Source organism: Rutilus rutilus, assembly GCF_951802725.1.
Source record: "Rutilus rutilus genome assembly, chromosome: 12".
Lineage (NCBI taxonomy): Eukaryota > Metazoa > Chordata > Actinopteri > Cypriniformes > Leuciscidae > Rutilus > Rutilus rutilus.
Genome location: NC_140217.1, coordinates 3,302,462 through 3,318,617, shown reverse-complemented (window position 1 = coordinate 3,318,617; position 16,156 = coordinate 3,302,462). Strand labels below are relative to the sequence as shown.

The 16,156-nt window shown below is 35.0% G+C and overlaps 2 protein-coding genes across 3 annotated transcripts; one reads left to right on the top strand and one right to left on the bottom strand.

Annotated features, from left to right (window-relative positions):
* Positions 1–4,546: 4,546 nt before the first annotated feature.
* LOC311301268 (peroxisomal membrane protein 4-like) lies at positions 4,547–7,225 on the bottom strand (the record flags this gene model as incomplete). The annotated part of the gene is made up of 3 exons (XM_084426234.1): positions 4,547–5,013; positions 5,846–6,044; positions 7,194–7,225. 3 exons carry the CDS (start codon positions 7,223–7,225, stop codon positions 4,753–4,755), a joined length of 492 nt encoding a protein of 163 aa, XP_084282360.1. The 3' UTR covers positions 4,547–4,752.
* On the top strand, positions 7,157–11,011 carry LOC311300711 (peroxisomal membrane protein 4-like; the record flags this gene model as incomplete). 2 transcript variants are annotated; one of them, XM_084425164.1, is made up of 4 exons in its annotated part: positions 7,157–7,336; positions 7,623–7,685; positions 8,225–8,423; positions 9,387–11,011. In XM_084425164.1, the coding sequence occupies exons 1-4, from the start codon at positions 7,224–7,226 to the stop codon at positions 9,645–9,647; spliced, it is 636 nt and encodes a 211-aa protein (XP_084281290.1). In that variant the 5' UTR covers positions 7,157–7,223. The 2 variants fall into 2 exon arrangements, with proteins under 2 accessions (XP_084281290.1, XP_084281291.1); XM_084425165.1 differs by lacking the exon at positions 7,157–7,336 and having other exon boundaries at positions 7,685–7,938; positions 9,387–9,647.
* Positions 11,012–16,156: the final 5,145 nt, after the last annotated feature.

Below are 16,156 nucleotides of genomic sequence, written 5' to 3'. Positions count from 1 at the left end.
GCAAAATGAATGAATTTAACGAAATGCAACCTTTCTTTTGATTATGAGGTGAAATGTTTTGTTCTTAACTGGTTTTATGATTTAACCTCATAGATGACTAATAATGAGCCATGAAGTGGTATAATAGATTTTTTTTGTGATATTTTCATTGTTGTATAATTGCATAATAAATCTGCATTTTATAAAGACTGAATGGTCTGCATTTACAAAGCCTGAGACTGTGATCTACAGTCATGGAAAGGGCTTGAGATCACACACCCACACTGTGAATATGATGAATATAAGCATCTATCATATAATTTATCATAAAAAGGCAAACGTTTCGGTCACATGCGAGTTTGACATTGAGAAAGGTCGCATGTGACCGAAACGTTTGCCTTTATTTCAGTAAAAGCACTTGATTTTATTTCGCTTTTTGACGTCCTTCGTCTTTTGTGGAGTGTGCGGGCTCTCATTGGAATTTTTTGTCTATGCACCACATATGGACTCATTTTAAGGCACGGTGAGTTCCTAGCTAGCCTACTCTTCATAACATATGCACAAGCACAATAAGCATAAGCATCTAATAAGCATAGGTGACAGTGAGAAAATAAACATTATTATTAGCCCAAAACATTTTTTGTTGCTTTAAATAAATAAAAAGTTAACAAATAACAAATAAAATTATATTTATAAATATAAGAAATATATGTAAACTCGCGCTCGAAGGTCTTAGCGTGTTACTGTCTTTTCTCGTGGCAAAGTATTTTTGATAAAATGCGATACATTTTCTCATATGTATTTTCTCGTTATTTCATCTGACTCCATAAATGAAAAGGTTTTAATGATATCTGCATCATTAAATGTGAGCGAATGTTTGACTATTCCTTTTAACTCTTTAATGAAAATAATGTCAAAGTCAGTTAGAATAATCAAATGTAACAATTTATTATGTCAGGTAAATGTATCATGCCAATTTCATAATCAATTCAAAGATAATCGATACATTTTTTGGAAATGAGACATTTGTACCAGTCGCACTGAGACATTTTCAAATGATACTAAACATGTATAATAGTGATAATTATTCACATTTAACCATTTCGATTCTTGGGTGAGTTTTTGTTGATCTTAGCATGATAGAGAAGGAGTGGGTGATGAGGGGAAGAAATGTAGATTAGGATGATTCGGAGGTGAGACTATCGTCTCGACAGTGCACAAGGGTGAGATCAAATGTTAATTTCCTTTGTTATCTCAGAGAGGAGCTCTCCCTTCCAGTTCTTCCAGTTTTTCCAGTCTTACATATACAGTACCCCCCCCCCCCCACCACACACACACACACACACACAAAAAAAAGGTTTAAGGCAGTTATTTATATCTTTTGCTGTAGTGTGTCAGTAGGAAATATCAGTTTACATTTCCAAACATTCTTTTTGCCATTAATTGTAATAATCCAGTGAGATTTGTGTATGCACAAGGAGTCTGACAACAGCCGGTATGATCTGATCTCACCATCATCGAGTCCGTCTGTGATTACATGAAGAAACAGAAGAAACTGAGACAGACTAAATCCAGAAGAACTGCGGGAACGTCTCCGAGATGCTTGAAGAAACCTTCCTGCAAAGCTACAGTGCTGTGAAAAGCTCTGGCACTTGTGTTAAAATGCTGTAAAGTGAGAATGCTTTCAAAAATAAAATCACAAATTGAATTTATTTATGATTTAACTTCTATTAACTAATTCAAATCAATATATGGTGTAACGACCCTTTGCGTTTAAACCGGCTTTTGTCCAGGTACACTTGCGCATAGTTTTTCAGGGAGCTTTGCAGGAAGGTTTCTTCAAGCGTCTTGGAGACGTTCCCGCAGTTCTTCTGGATTTAGTCTGTCTCAGTTTCTTCTGTTTCTTCATGTAATCACAGACGGACTCGATGATGGTGAGATCAGATCATACTAACTAAATTTCACAACCCAGTTACCTGAAGCAGGATAATATGTGGATAAGATAATACAAATGGAATTGGACGGTTGGTGTTTGACACCATTACAGCTTCCTTGTCTATTTTTATGGCGAGTAACATGTTAAAATAAAATAAAAACTATATCAGGTTATTAAAGTTTGCTTTAGATAAAAGCACTAAAATGGATTCAGGGCTGACTCTGTTTAAAAAAAAAGTTTGCGGAGTAATATAATTTCCTAAACCCAGAATGAATTTAATAAGATATGTTTAAGCGATATACCTGGCATGTGGATCACAGATCTTCATTTGAACTTGTGTTTGATTCTGGAACATAATATTCAGCATAGTGTGTATATGATCTGATCCCAGCGATTGTTGAAAATAAAGATGCAATTTTCACCCACAGTAGGGTTAATTTCATACAGTTTTAATACATATAGTCTTTGGGTAATAAATACATTTCAAACATTATTAATGACTCACGCATATATATTCTGGTACTGGATTTAATTAATTAATACAATAATTATTCCATCAAATCTGCACCAATGTAATGCATGGAAAAAAATTACTCTTGACTATAATGGCAAAAGAAAATTTTACTCTTGAATTTCAACTTAGTAAATTGTGCTTATACTGGCCCTTGCATTTCAATTATTAAAAGTTTTGCAATCAGCAGAAGAATAAAATATATAAAGCGCTTATCAATGCTGTGGTGAGAATCAGGAATAAACTATGGACCCACATGACTAATTATTTACAATTAACAAAATTATGAACATAGTCATTATTTTGTTTCAAGGACTGCGATGTTAAGTTTTATGTAATATGACACCAAAAAGTGCAGCACCAAAACATGCCCAGGTCATATTTTCCCCAAAAACAAGTGAAAAAACGAACTATTTAAATTGCACATAGAAAATGAAGTCTTGACAGGTTTCATGATTCTCACTCCTCAACCATGATGCAAAAATAGGATTTATTTGAAAGGATTTTGTGTTGTTAAATGTACTCATCATGGCAGTATTTGTTGTACTATCAGAAACAGTATCACTTTACAATAATGTTTACAATAATTAATGCATTAAACTAACAATGAGAAATATATTTTTACAGCCTTTATGGACCTTTCTTAATGTTAGTTAATAAAAATGCTCATGTTAGCTCACAGTGCATTAACTAATGTTAACAGATGCTACTTTTAATCTTAAAAAGTAAATGCTAAGGTTAATATTAAGATTAATAAATGCTGTAGACGTATTGTTCACTGTTAGTTCATGCTAACTAATACATTTGTAGGGCTGAGCAAATATGGGCAGAACTCATTACTGCCCTAGTACTTCAAAAAGCCTTTTAAAGGTATACATGTGAATTAAACGTGGCACAATGGCCTTCATCATCACAGTATGCTAAAGCCTATCTAGTGCAAGGGTTTCATCAATACGCTGACTGAGGACTGTTGGGACACTCCAGGCACAGGATGGTTCTGTCGAGAGAGACAGAGTCGTTTGCAGGTCTGTACCATTTGCTTCACAGGACATATGCTTTCAACTACATACTGTTTATTTACTAGTGTGTTCTAATATGTAACTATGCCATGTTTGGTCTCATCTGACAGCTTATGAAACTGAAATGAATGGTGGTGAACTTAATAGAGATATTAAAGTATCCTAATGTACAATCTAGGTACTATTGGTAAAACATGCATTGAGGAGAAGATGTTAATGTTCTTCTCCCCCTCTGGATCTCCACCCATTTGCCTCATCTTTTGGTTTCCAGCTGGTCGGTTTCGGTGTTGGTAGTCCAGTCAAGTTTAACAACGCTTTGCTCAGGTTATAAGAAGGAAAGGTAAGTGTTGATCTTGGAGAAAGGATTTAACCCCGCCACTCCCACACCAGTGCGTAACCTCATAATACAAGAAAGGCTTTTACGGCCTCTTCTGCATTATTTGTTACAACTAAGTTTCTATACAGTATGTTGTTCCATTCTACTGTCTGTATATTTAAACATGTGACTTAATAAATAACTTTGCCTGCTTTGAGAATCTTTCCTTTTATCACTGATTATATGTTGAAAGCTAAAGTGATTATAACTTTCGTTATCTAAATGTTCAGGTTAAATCCTACGTTTTCCTATCAGTTCTAAGAAAGACCTTTACCTTTAAAGAATAAGAGGTTAAAGAGTAACAACAACTTTAATGGAGTCAGATTAATTATATTGGAGTCAGATAAATATTTGAATTATACACGTCATCCTTCAACTGCCTTTTGTTCCGATTATTGGTTCAAAATAGCAGCGAAAGCTTCCAGCCTTACGATTGCGAAATTCCTAATGAATCATTTCAACAAATTTTTGTGGTAGTCAAAATCATGTAGTCCAATACTATCCAGATGGGTGTTATTAGATTCTAAGAAATTTGTTATGCATATGCTAGCTGTGATCAGAAAGGAAAGTGTTACCAGAGAAACTATCTAGCATTGAGAATAAAGGGAATAATAGGAAAACCTCAAAAGTAAAATGTGAGGAGTCTGTGAACGTATAACAGTAATGGAAATATGGGGGGAAATTGCCATAATGGTGATGGTCCTAAAAACAAATTTCTTATATAATCTTAAGAGTCTAGACGATGTGCAAAGTAGTCATTTAGTTCAACATCTAACCATGTCAAGAACAGTCAAGCATCTGCAATTTCTATATGTGCCACAAATAATGTATAGTAATTAAACCCTTCAATCAAACGAAACACAAACTCTAAAGTGGTCTGTTATTTTGTCTAGGTTCTAACACAGGAGCCTAGGTCTGTCCCTGCAGTACCTCAGTTGGTTTTGGGTTTGTTATAGATGAGAAAGTCTGAGATGTCGTGCCATGTGTTGCTGTCGTGGTAGAGGTAGTTCATGGAGGACTGCAGGGAAGGCTGAAGTGTGTGTGGGTGATACTCAAACAACCAGAGCACGACGCCCCACACCAGCGTGGCGAACAGGGGGAACGGGTCTTTCTTCGGCTGCGGGATGAAGCCCTTTTCCACTGCTAGACGAGACAAGGCGAAGAGAATCCGGGACAGCAGGTACATGTTTATCTGAGCAAAACAACAGAAACCAAATAAGAGATGTTATATCACAGCTTGTGAAGTCACACCCAAAATGTGTGAACGTCTTTGCATTAGACACAAAATATCGAAGTGTCATTGTCTAGTGTAGCCTACTGTATCATATTTGTATATATTTAAGGCCTCCAAATGATTAACATGATCAAAACTTCAATCAAATACACAACCAAGTACAATCCTTCTGTCGTCTGATTGATAGTTTAGACTTTTTTAGCAAGTTTAAAGCCTTTTAGAGTAATTGTACAAACGTTCACTTCCAGCTTATGTTTCTCGTGTCTTTTTGCTATGAAAGCTTTACTGATTTCTGTAAAGTAAATGCAAGAATAACTTTGATATTGTTAGTAATACTTACTTGACTGAAGGGACTCAGGTTTACTTGATTATCCAAACAATTTTATTGAGAAAATTCATGTTCAAATGTGATTTGTATATAATTGTATATGCATTATATTCATACAGTACCTGTCAAAAGTTTTTTTTTATGTTTTTGAAAGAGAAGTCTCTTCAGCTCACCAAGACTGCATTTATTAGATCAGAAATACAGCAATATTGTGAAATATTATTTTAAAAAAATTAAATATGTTTTCTATGTGAATATGTTGTAAAATGTAATTTATTCCTGTGATCAAATCTGAATTTTCAGCATCATTACTCCAGTCTTCAGAGTCACAACAAGATCCTTCAGAAATAATTTTAATATGATGATTTGCTGCTCAAGAAACATTTATGATTTGACTTTTCAACTGAAATACGGTCGTTAGGTCTCAATGATAGATCAGATAAGGAACTGAGCTCCACTAACCTGGCTGTTGATGTTGTTATTTTCTCCAAACACCAGCCAGCCTCCGAGACACGCGGCGAGAAAGGAGTGAGACTGCAGGTGTTTGCCCTGGAAGTGCTGCTGAAGAGCCTGAAGGCCTTTATATGTGAACACAAAGCAGGCTAGATTCCTGGAGTGAGTGAACGTGGCCTGAGCGATCGCCCGAAACTTCTCTCTCAGACTGTTGATGAGCAGAGATTATCAAAACCATATAAAAAATTAAATATGTCTTTATTACATACGTGGGGGACCTCAACATGTGCCACATGTGAGTAAAAATTGAGTAAACAAAACTTAACTACGATAACATATGCAGATTAAATTGCTATGTAGACCCTCATTGATGTAATTTAGTGATTCAAAATAAGTCAAAACCAAACCATCAGTGACTGCCATCTATCGATTTCATGATCGATCGGCGCTGATCATGTCCGAGTTCTCCTATTTGTGCACATCCCTAATCAAAATGAAAACCACTTGGCTTAATAAAATGCAAATTACAAATTGATATTATAAATATTTACATTATTATATTTGCCTGCCATTGGCAGATGTGACAAAAACTTATTCTGTAGCTACATTTTGGAAATGTGCTCATTATTATTGACTTGTATTTTAAGCAGAGTAATCCCTCGCACGCTTCAGTTGTGTGTTCAGATTTAGCCATTCACTTCTCTCATTAAATATGATACACAATCTCTGTTTGCTCTGTTATAAATTGAGATTAAAAAGCATTAGCTGCTGTCTGGGGATTACTAATGTTATCCATGTTTCTGCAAAACTGGGTGAGTAACAACCAGGTAACAACATGCTTCTCATAATGTCAGAGGGAAACATTGCAGTACAACGAGAACATTGTACAGTAGCGCCTAACGTAGATAGATAGATAGATAGATAGATAGATAGATAGATAGATAGATAGATAGATAGATAGATAGATAGATAGATAGATAGAAAAATACAGGCCTAAAGTTATAAGTAAAATAATAATTATTATGATTATTATTTTTATTAATTACAAGTGAATTACATCTGAATGAGAGGTGTGACTGACTAGACTAGACCATAGACTGTAAAAAATGCCTAGACAAACATAAACCGTACAGTAGCGCCCTCTCATGCTGACCGTCAGTAATGACAGTTGCAGATCCTACTCGATACTTTTATAATCCTCATTAACCGCTTCTAAATTAAGATGGAACTTATTAAGACCGTAAAATTCTACCTGGATGAATTTTTTTAAATGAAAATGTAGTATATTTGATATATCGCTGTTGTTCCGGGCAATGTAAGCGGAACCGTTAACAGCAGGACTGTTTCCGTGTGTTACAGCGCGAGGTGTCCGTGTTCAAGAAGAGTCATGGCAGCCTCAGATCTCTTCAAAACTTTATTATACACTGTCAACAATCTCCTGCAGCAGCACAAATATAAATCTGCTCTGGCTGTCCTGAAAGGCTTCAGGAATGGAGCTGTGTGAGTCTTTTCAGCGGCATTTTTATTCATGTTTGTTAATAAATGCATGCATGTACATATTTGTGATTCTAACCTTGTTTACATTTTGGACATGAAGCACTTTTGATTATATTTCATCTTGCGTATGGAAAAAGATATAGATACGTTTCTTTTTCACCTTATATAAAATGTTATACTTAAAATGGCAGTAATAGGTATTCATATTGCTGGGTTTAGACATAAGACTAACTGTAAACAAGTAAGTTATTTTAAAACATGTTATTAATTATTTTCTCTGTTTTTCCAGATATGGGGCTAAAATTCGTGCTCCTCATGCCCTAGTGATGACGTTTCTCTTCAGAAGTGGCAGGTGAGGTGAACTTTGACCTTTCAGATTACCAACTCCATGGTTGCTTCTCAATATCTCTCCTCGTCTCCTCGCTCCTCCGTCCTCCATCCTATGACCCGGAAACCGATCGAGCTCAGCCATCTTGAAGGACATCTCAATTCTCTAATTGCACCGTGAGGAGACGTGGATTGAGGAGTGAGGAGCTTCCCGAGGAGTTATGAATGAGGACACACGGGTGTATCCTTGCGGAAGTGTTTTATCGACTAAACATGACGCACGTAAATTCTCCTCCCCCTTCACATCGGTCACAATGATTTTAATTTATACTTCACCTTTGCAGTTTATATATACCACACATCTCTCGTATTTCAACAGGGTATCTTTCTTTATTATTATTTATTCAGAATTTCTTAAATAACCAAACTTTAACAACATAAGGGCAGATCCTTTGAGCGCTGCTGATGACGCTGTGAAGTGACGAATAAACTGACAAACATCCTGACTTATTACAACATATAACATAATAAATATAATAGTATGATATCTCTGCTCATCAACAGTCTGAGAGAGAAGTTTCGGGCGATCGCTCAGGCCACGTTCACTCACTCCAGGAATCTAGCCTGCTTTGTGTTCACATATAAAGGCCTTCAGGCTCTTCAGCAGCACTTCCAGGGCAAACACCTGCAGTCTCACTCCTTTCTCGCCGCGTGTCTCGGAGGCTGGCTGGTGTTTGGAGAAAATAACAACATCAACAGCCAGGTTAGTGGAGCTCAGTTCATTATCTGATCTATCATTGATACCTAACGACCTTATTTCAGTTGAAAAGTCAAATCATAAATGTTTCTTGAGCAGCAAATCATCATATTAGAATTATTTCTAAAGGATCTTGTTGTGACTCTGAAGACTGGAGTAATGATGCTGAAAATTCAGATTTGATCACAGGAATAAATTACATTTTGCAACATATTCACATAGAAAACAGATTTAATTTTTGTATAATATTTCACAATATTGCTGTATATCTGATCTAATAAATGCAGTCTTGGTGAGCAGAAGAGACTTTAAAAAACATTTTAAAAAAGTAATGTTTCCAAACTTTTGACAGGTACTATGAATATCACAGTATATATATTCAAATGCTTGGTTTTATGATCAAAGCTCTGCAGTTTTAAAACATATAATGCAATACAATACAATGATTGAGATTGTTGATTGAGAGATGAACAAATACACCTTCCTCAAAAGCCTGATGGATCATATTTGAGACTCACATTTAAACATGAATTTTCTAAATAAAATTGTTTGGATAATCAAGTAAACCTGAGTCCCTTCAGTCAAGTAAGTATTACTAACAATATCAAAGTTATTCTTGCATTTACTTTACAGAAATCAGTAAAGCTTTCATAGCAAAAAGACACGAGAAACATAAGCTGGAAGTGAACGTTTGTACAATTACTCTAAAAGGCTTTAAACTTGCTAAAAAAAAGTCTAAACTATCAATCAGACGACAGAAGGATTGTACTTGGTTGTGTATTTGATTGAAGTTTTGATCATGTTAATCATTTGGAGGCCTTAAATATATACAAATATGATACAGTAGGCTACACTAGACAATGACACTTCGATATTTTGTGTCTAATGCAAAGACGTTCACACATTTTGGGTGTGACTTCACAAGCTGTGATATAACATCTCTTATTTGGTTTCTGTTGTTTTGCTCAGATAAACATGTACCTGCTGTCCCGGATTCTCTTCGCCTTGTCTCGTCTAGCAGTGGAAAAGGGCTTCATCCCGCAGCCGAAGAAAGACCCGTTCCCCCTGTTCGCCACGCTGGTGTGGGGCGTCGTGCTCTGGTTGTTTGAGTATCACCCACACACACTTCAGCCTTCCCTGCAGTCCTCCATGAACTACCTCTACCACGACAGCAACACATGGCACGACATCTCAGACTTTCTCATCTATAACAAACCCAAAACCAACTGAGGTACTGCAGGGACAGACCTAGGGTCCTGCGTTAGGATCTAGACAAAATAACAGACCACTTTAGAGTTTGTGTTTCGTTTGATTGAAGGGTTTAATTACTATACATTATTTGTGGCACATATATAAATTGCAGATGCTTGACTGTTCTTACATGGTTAGATGTTGAACTAAATGACTACTTTGCACATCGTCTAGACTCTTAAGATTATATTCGCTCCACTTTTACACTCAGATGTACTTGCACTTCATGATAACTGTGATAAACCATCATGTAAAGACAGAAAAAGAACATGTTTATGAATTTCTCAAAAAAAAAAAAAAAAAAAAAACGTTCAGGCCACATTTCACCCGAAAGCAATTATTTTGTGTAAGAAAAACGAAATCTGTTTTTAGGACCATCACCATTATGACAATTTCCCCCCATATTCTCATTACTGTTATACGTTCAGAGACTCCTCACATTTTACTTTTGAGGTTTTCCTATTATTCCCTTTATTCTCAATGCTAGATAGTTTCTCTGGTAACACTTTGCAATAAGGTTTGATCGGTTAACATTAGTTCACTGTATTAGTTAGCATGAACTGACAGCGAACATTCGTCTACGGCATTTATTCATCTTAATATTAAACTTAACATTTACTTTTAAAGATTAAAAGTTACATATTTTAACATTAGTTAATGCACTGTGAGCTAACATGAACATTTTTATTAACTATCATTAAGAAAGGTCCATAAATGCTGTCAAATGTATATTTCTCATTGTTAGTTTCATGCATTAATTATTGTAAACAAATGAGACCTTATTGTAAAGTGATACTGTTTCTGATAGTACAGCAAATACTGCCATGATGAGTACATTTAACAACACAAAATCCTTTCAAATAAATCCTATTTTTGCATCATGGTTGAGGAGTGAGAATCATGAAACCTGCCAAAACTTCATTTTCTATGTGCAATTTAAATAGTTCGTTTTTTCACTTGTTTTTGGGGAAAATATGACCTGGGCATGTTTTGGTGCTGCACTTTTTGGTGTCATACATAAAACTTAACATCGCAGTCCTTGAAACAAAATAATGACTATGTTCATAATTTTGTTAATTGTAAATAATTAGTCATGTGGGTCCATAGTTTATTCCTGATTCTCACCACAGCATTGATAAATTGGTTAAGCGCTTTATATATTTTATTCTTCTGCTGATTGCAAAACTTTTAATAATTGAAATGCAAGGGCCAGTATAAGCACAATTTACTAAGTTGAAATTCAAGAGTAATTTTCTTTTGCCATTTTAGTCAAGAGTAATTTTTTTCCATGCATTACATTGGTGCAGATTTGAAGGGAGAATTAATGTATTAATTGATTAAATTAATTAAATGCCTTCCTGTAGCAAAAACAGTAGAGTGTTGGGACTTACAACGTCAAGGTCATGGGTTCGATTCCCAGGGAAAGCAAGAACTGATAAGAATGTAAAACGTATACCTTGAAATGCAATGTCAGTCGCTTTGGATAAAAGTGTCTGCCAAATGCATAAAATGTAAAACAACTTCCTGTTTCGTAGCGTTAATCGCATACATTAGCACTTAGCCAAGTCAAAATATCTATATCTCACTTCAGATTGGCCCTCTGAGACTTTTTTTGTAGATATTTTCCTGTTTTTCATATTTCCGAATTTCATACCTGTACGTGAAACATAGTGCCAGGGGCTCTTCGTTGGCTCTATCAAGCCAGTTTGCCACACCTACTTCTGAAACCCATATCACACGTACATTTTCCACAGATCCACAGATCAGCAACATTCACCATGGCTTTACTGTAGTAACACTAACTGTAACTATGGAAGTTTGGCAGGAATTGTACAATGCTTTGAAGTACGTCAGTTTTATTTCGACATTATGAATAAAAATTGCTTCCCTCAAATGTAAATCTGAAATAAAATAAACCTTTGTTTATAACTACTACAATATTACATTTCATTTTTTTTTTTTTTCAAGGAGCTGTTTTTGTTTTGTATGCTCCTAAGAAGAGTCAAGTATAGCTCCATCATTGCTCAAAGTAAAAGATGATCATACTTTATGATGTTAGTTTTTATAAATAAAAAATAAAAAAAATAAAAAATAAAGGAAATTTCTCTGGCATTTCTTTCTTTTTGCTGTATCGAAAACGTACCGAACCGTGACACCAGTGTATCGTGTCCAACCGAACCGTGAATTTTGTGAACCGTTACACCCCTAGCAAACACAGGCGTGTTGGAATATATATTTGCGCAGGTGTGTAGTCCTTCTTTACAAATCAACCCTCAACAAACTACTTGTCTGGCCTTAAAAATGTATAATACAGAATTATTTATCGCATCCACGTAGCCACATGGTGACTCGACAACGTTTTATCTATAAAGAGGTAAAGGGAAGGGAAGGAGGCCTTCACACGGGGAGGGACTGGTTGACACTTCAGGTCTGCGCTGTCGTCGTGTCCAGGCGCAGGTCCTTCATCAGATCTGGATATGGCCTGGATCCGGCGGACTGCGGTAAACCTCGGGATAAACAGAGAGGCTAATGTTAGCGTAGACGCCATCCTTCTTATGATGTAAGAAGTACATCAGGATTTATGGGAAGTGTTCCCCGTTCTGGCTGACCTAAACCATGCAGCCTAACACTGAATTAAAGAAGTCTATAATGTGTCATGTGTATACTAGGCCAAAGATATGTGTTTTAGTCTAGAAAAAAAGGTAAGTAGAAAATATTCAGAAATTATGGGAAATTATTGAGCCCAAATTGTACCCTATGGAAAGTCAGCAATATGCTAAGTTTTGTTATAATCACAAATGTATTGATTTATTTATAATCACAAATGTATGTTAAATTACACTGTACACATTTTTTTAATTGGCTGTTTTAAATAAACAAAACAAAAAATGTACTGGCTTATTAAGTCAATAAGACGATAATAGTCAAATTAAAGTCAATAATAAAAGCAAAGCCTTCAGTCCTCAGGGCTGAAATACTTTGAAGGTTAAAATAAAATGTTTTTCCCTTGATGTGTTAATTAAATCATATTAAAAAGTTAAACATTTGGTTTCAGCAGTTCTTGAGAAAAGTACAGATTCTCAAACATAATGTAGGTCATGTCTATAGAAACTTGATTCATTGTTCACTTAATAATTTTAAGCCGTAGGCTGGAAAGAAGCATCCGTGGGATAAAGACTCAGTTGTTTCCTTTCAAAAGCATCAGACACTTTTGGTGTGATTTTAGTTGGACAGTCACGTGTAAAGAGGATCAGTGCTGCTGTTCACTATAGGACTGGTGTTATACATGCCAATGTGTTTAGCAAGGCCAATATAAACTGCTGGATCATCAATAACCTTGTTGAGTCATTTGCAGAAACCTGCATTTTGAGACGGCAAAACTGAAGGTGTATGTTTATATAGGGACGGGCCTCAAACTAGCAACGGTGCCTGCATTAATAAATTGCTTGACACTTCTGTAAATTCTTTAGAAAGTCAATTCCTGTTATTAAATCATGAAAACCATGATGGCCATTCAAAGTTTTAGTAATTTTGTTTGTTTTTTGTTTTACAAATGTCTATATAGCTTTTGATTTCAGTTTTCGTTATTTTAGAACATCAAGTTAAACTAAATGAAAATGAGAAATGTTGCTTTGGCAATAGCTAAAATAAAATAAATATATATATTTTTTTTATATATATATATATATATATATATATAATTTTTATTTAAAGCAACAAAAAATGTGTTGGGCTAATAATAGTCTTTATTTTCTCACTGTCACCTATGCTTATTAGATGCTTTTGCTTATCATGCTTGTGTATGTGTTATTAAATATAATAAAATATATTTTTGCTGTTTATCAGCACATTCTGCATAATATACACTCTTCAGTTCTTATTGCTATCAAAGATATTGAAACAATTTTTTTTTTTTATGGTTTTAGTTTAACTATAATAACCCTGCATTCAGACCACATAATTATAAACTGACACATTTATAATGAATTCTTGCTGACATCTACATACTAACTTCAAAGATATCAAGTTGGATTTTTACAGTTCACAGTCTTTAATTCATGTAAAGTCCTCTTAAATGTTTAATATGTGCAGGGGTTATTTTGTCATATAGAGTATTTCATAATCCTCCTACTGAATGAGTGTGTCCATTTTCCAAAGGACTCAGATAATGACAGAGTAGAGGAGTGATCTGGGTGTCACCAGGCCTGACAGCACCACACCTTCTGCATGGCAGAACTGGTATGCTTATATTCACCATATTCACAGTGTGGGTGTGTGATCTCAAGCCCTTTATGTGACTGTAGATCAGTGTCAGGCTTTGTAAATGCAGACCTTTCAGTCTTTATAGAATACAGATTTATTATGCACTTATACAACAATGAAAATATCACCCCCCAAAAAAAAAAATTCTATTATACCACTTCATGGCTCATTATTAGTCATCTATGAGGGTAAATCAAATGAAACCTGTTAAGAACAAAACATTTCACCTCATAATCAGAAGAAAGATTGCATTTTGTTAATTTTGCTTAAATTAAAGGTGCTGTATGTAACTTTTTCACTCTACTGAAGCATAAAAATACCATAATATGTTTGCATATATTGAAGAAACATGCTAAGTTCACATACTCGTTTCTCTGAAAAACACTTCTACAGCCAGTTATTTTACTTTTAAATGTGTGTTTCCAGGCTGGAATGTTTGTTGTTGTTTTGGTCTGTGATTGACAATTTTCATTGTCCATTGTGCTCGTTTCTGTTGCATGTGCTCAAACTGGCAACCCGTGTGAGCGTCGAGACGAGTAGTATCAAGCTGCAGACTCGGAGCCTGCATCTACAGTCCCGCACCCAGAGTCCCGCATTCTCAGACCCCTCGTTTTTCGAGACAGCGCCTCCTATCAAATTGGATCGGTTAAACATTTGAAGAACTTAAGCCGAAACGTGAGTATCGTCAATTTTATTTAGCGAATCAAACTCATTCGATTTCTTTTTTTAATCAAACTACTTTATAGCTCATCGATACACCAACATATGAATAGTCCATTTAATATTTGTAAAGACAAGTTTGTAACAAAATTTGAGCCGTTAATGTATGTTTTTTCGCCTTTTTTCCCCGAAAATATTTTGATAGCTAATGTAGCCTTTAACCTTGGACTTTTTGTAGACAAGCCATTGTAAAAAATTTTATTAAAATTAGTTGATATTAAAGTAGACCAATTAAATACATTAAGTCTGTTAATATCAAAGAATGTCATCATTAATTATTTAATCAGATTTACCTTTTGACCTTTTTTTAATTACCGGTCTGGACCTTTTCTCCCTAGGTATGCTTGTAATTTGCATTTGCAAAAATTTTTTTTATTTATTATTACACATTATTTTTGACAATGGCATTCATCTTTTATTTTAGTGAAGTCGAGGAATTTGACAGAGCGATTGCAAAAAGAAGGAATTACCAGAAAGTAATTATTTTACCTTGTGCATTTACATTACATTTTACATTTATTCATTTAGCAGACGCTTTTATCCAAAGCGACTTATAAATGAGGAGTTTTTTTAATGCAATTGAAGACGAAAAGTAAAGTCACTAACAATTCTTTCTTCCTTTTTTTTTTTTGCTTTGTCCTGTTTACAGCAATATGATGTTTAGGTGATCGTTAAATAAAGTACAGAATTGTTTATTATCGGTGTTTTGTCTATTCTTATTTGAGTTTTGCTTTGCATTCAAAATATCAAAAAACAGGTTTTGTAATGTTAGCATGGTATAATGTTAATTAGACCATTATAGGTTGAACTGAAAGAAAAATTTGAAATTTGTATCCCTTCCATCAGTAATTTTATTTCAATTACACCCACGCTCAAAAAATAACTACTGGGTAATTTGTTAGTCAGAGAACACAATGAGTTTTTTTTGGCACATGCATTAAGCAGGGAACGCAAATATTTATTTGGATAACTTTAAATAAAACGAGACCGTAATATTGCATCCTATTGTTTTCAATGGCATTTGGATAAGGGTGTTATACGATCTTCGGAACAGCAGGAGGCGCTGTCTCGAAAAACGAGGGGTCTGAGAATGCGGGACTCTGGGTGCGGGACTGTAGATGCAGGCTCCGAGTCTGCAGCTTCATAATATTGGGTCGAGACTGAGGAACAGGCGGCGGGAGAAACGACGATCTCCGATATTTTGAATTGGACTGCAGTACCTATTTCGACCACTAGTTGTCATTCTTACAGACTGCACCTTTAAGCATTTTTTGAAGAATTTGTATTCAGATTTTAATTTTTTCATCCATTTATCATAATGTGATGCAAAAACAAACGAGCAAAAACTGTTTTTTTAAATTGTCATAATACATCCGTGCAATGTTTGTTATACTGCCTTTAGTTTACATTTCCATCTCTGTGTGTAATATTGGCATCTTAAGTAAACTTTTTGGTTTATACAACTGGTATTGTATATGCTAGTACAATATACCGACAAACTTACC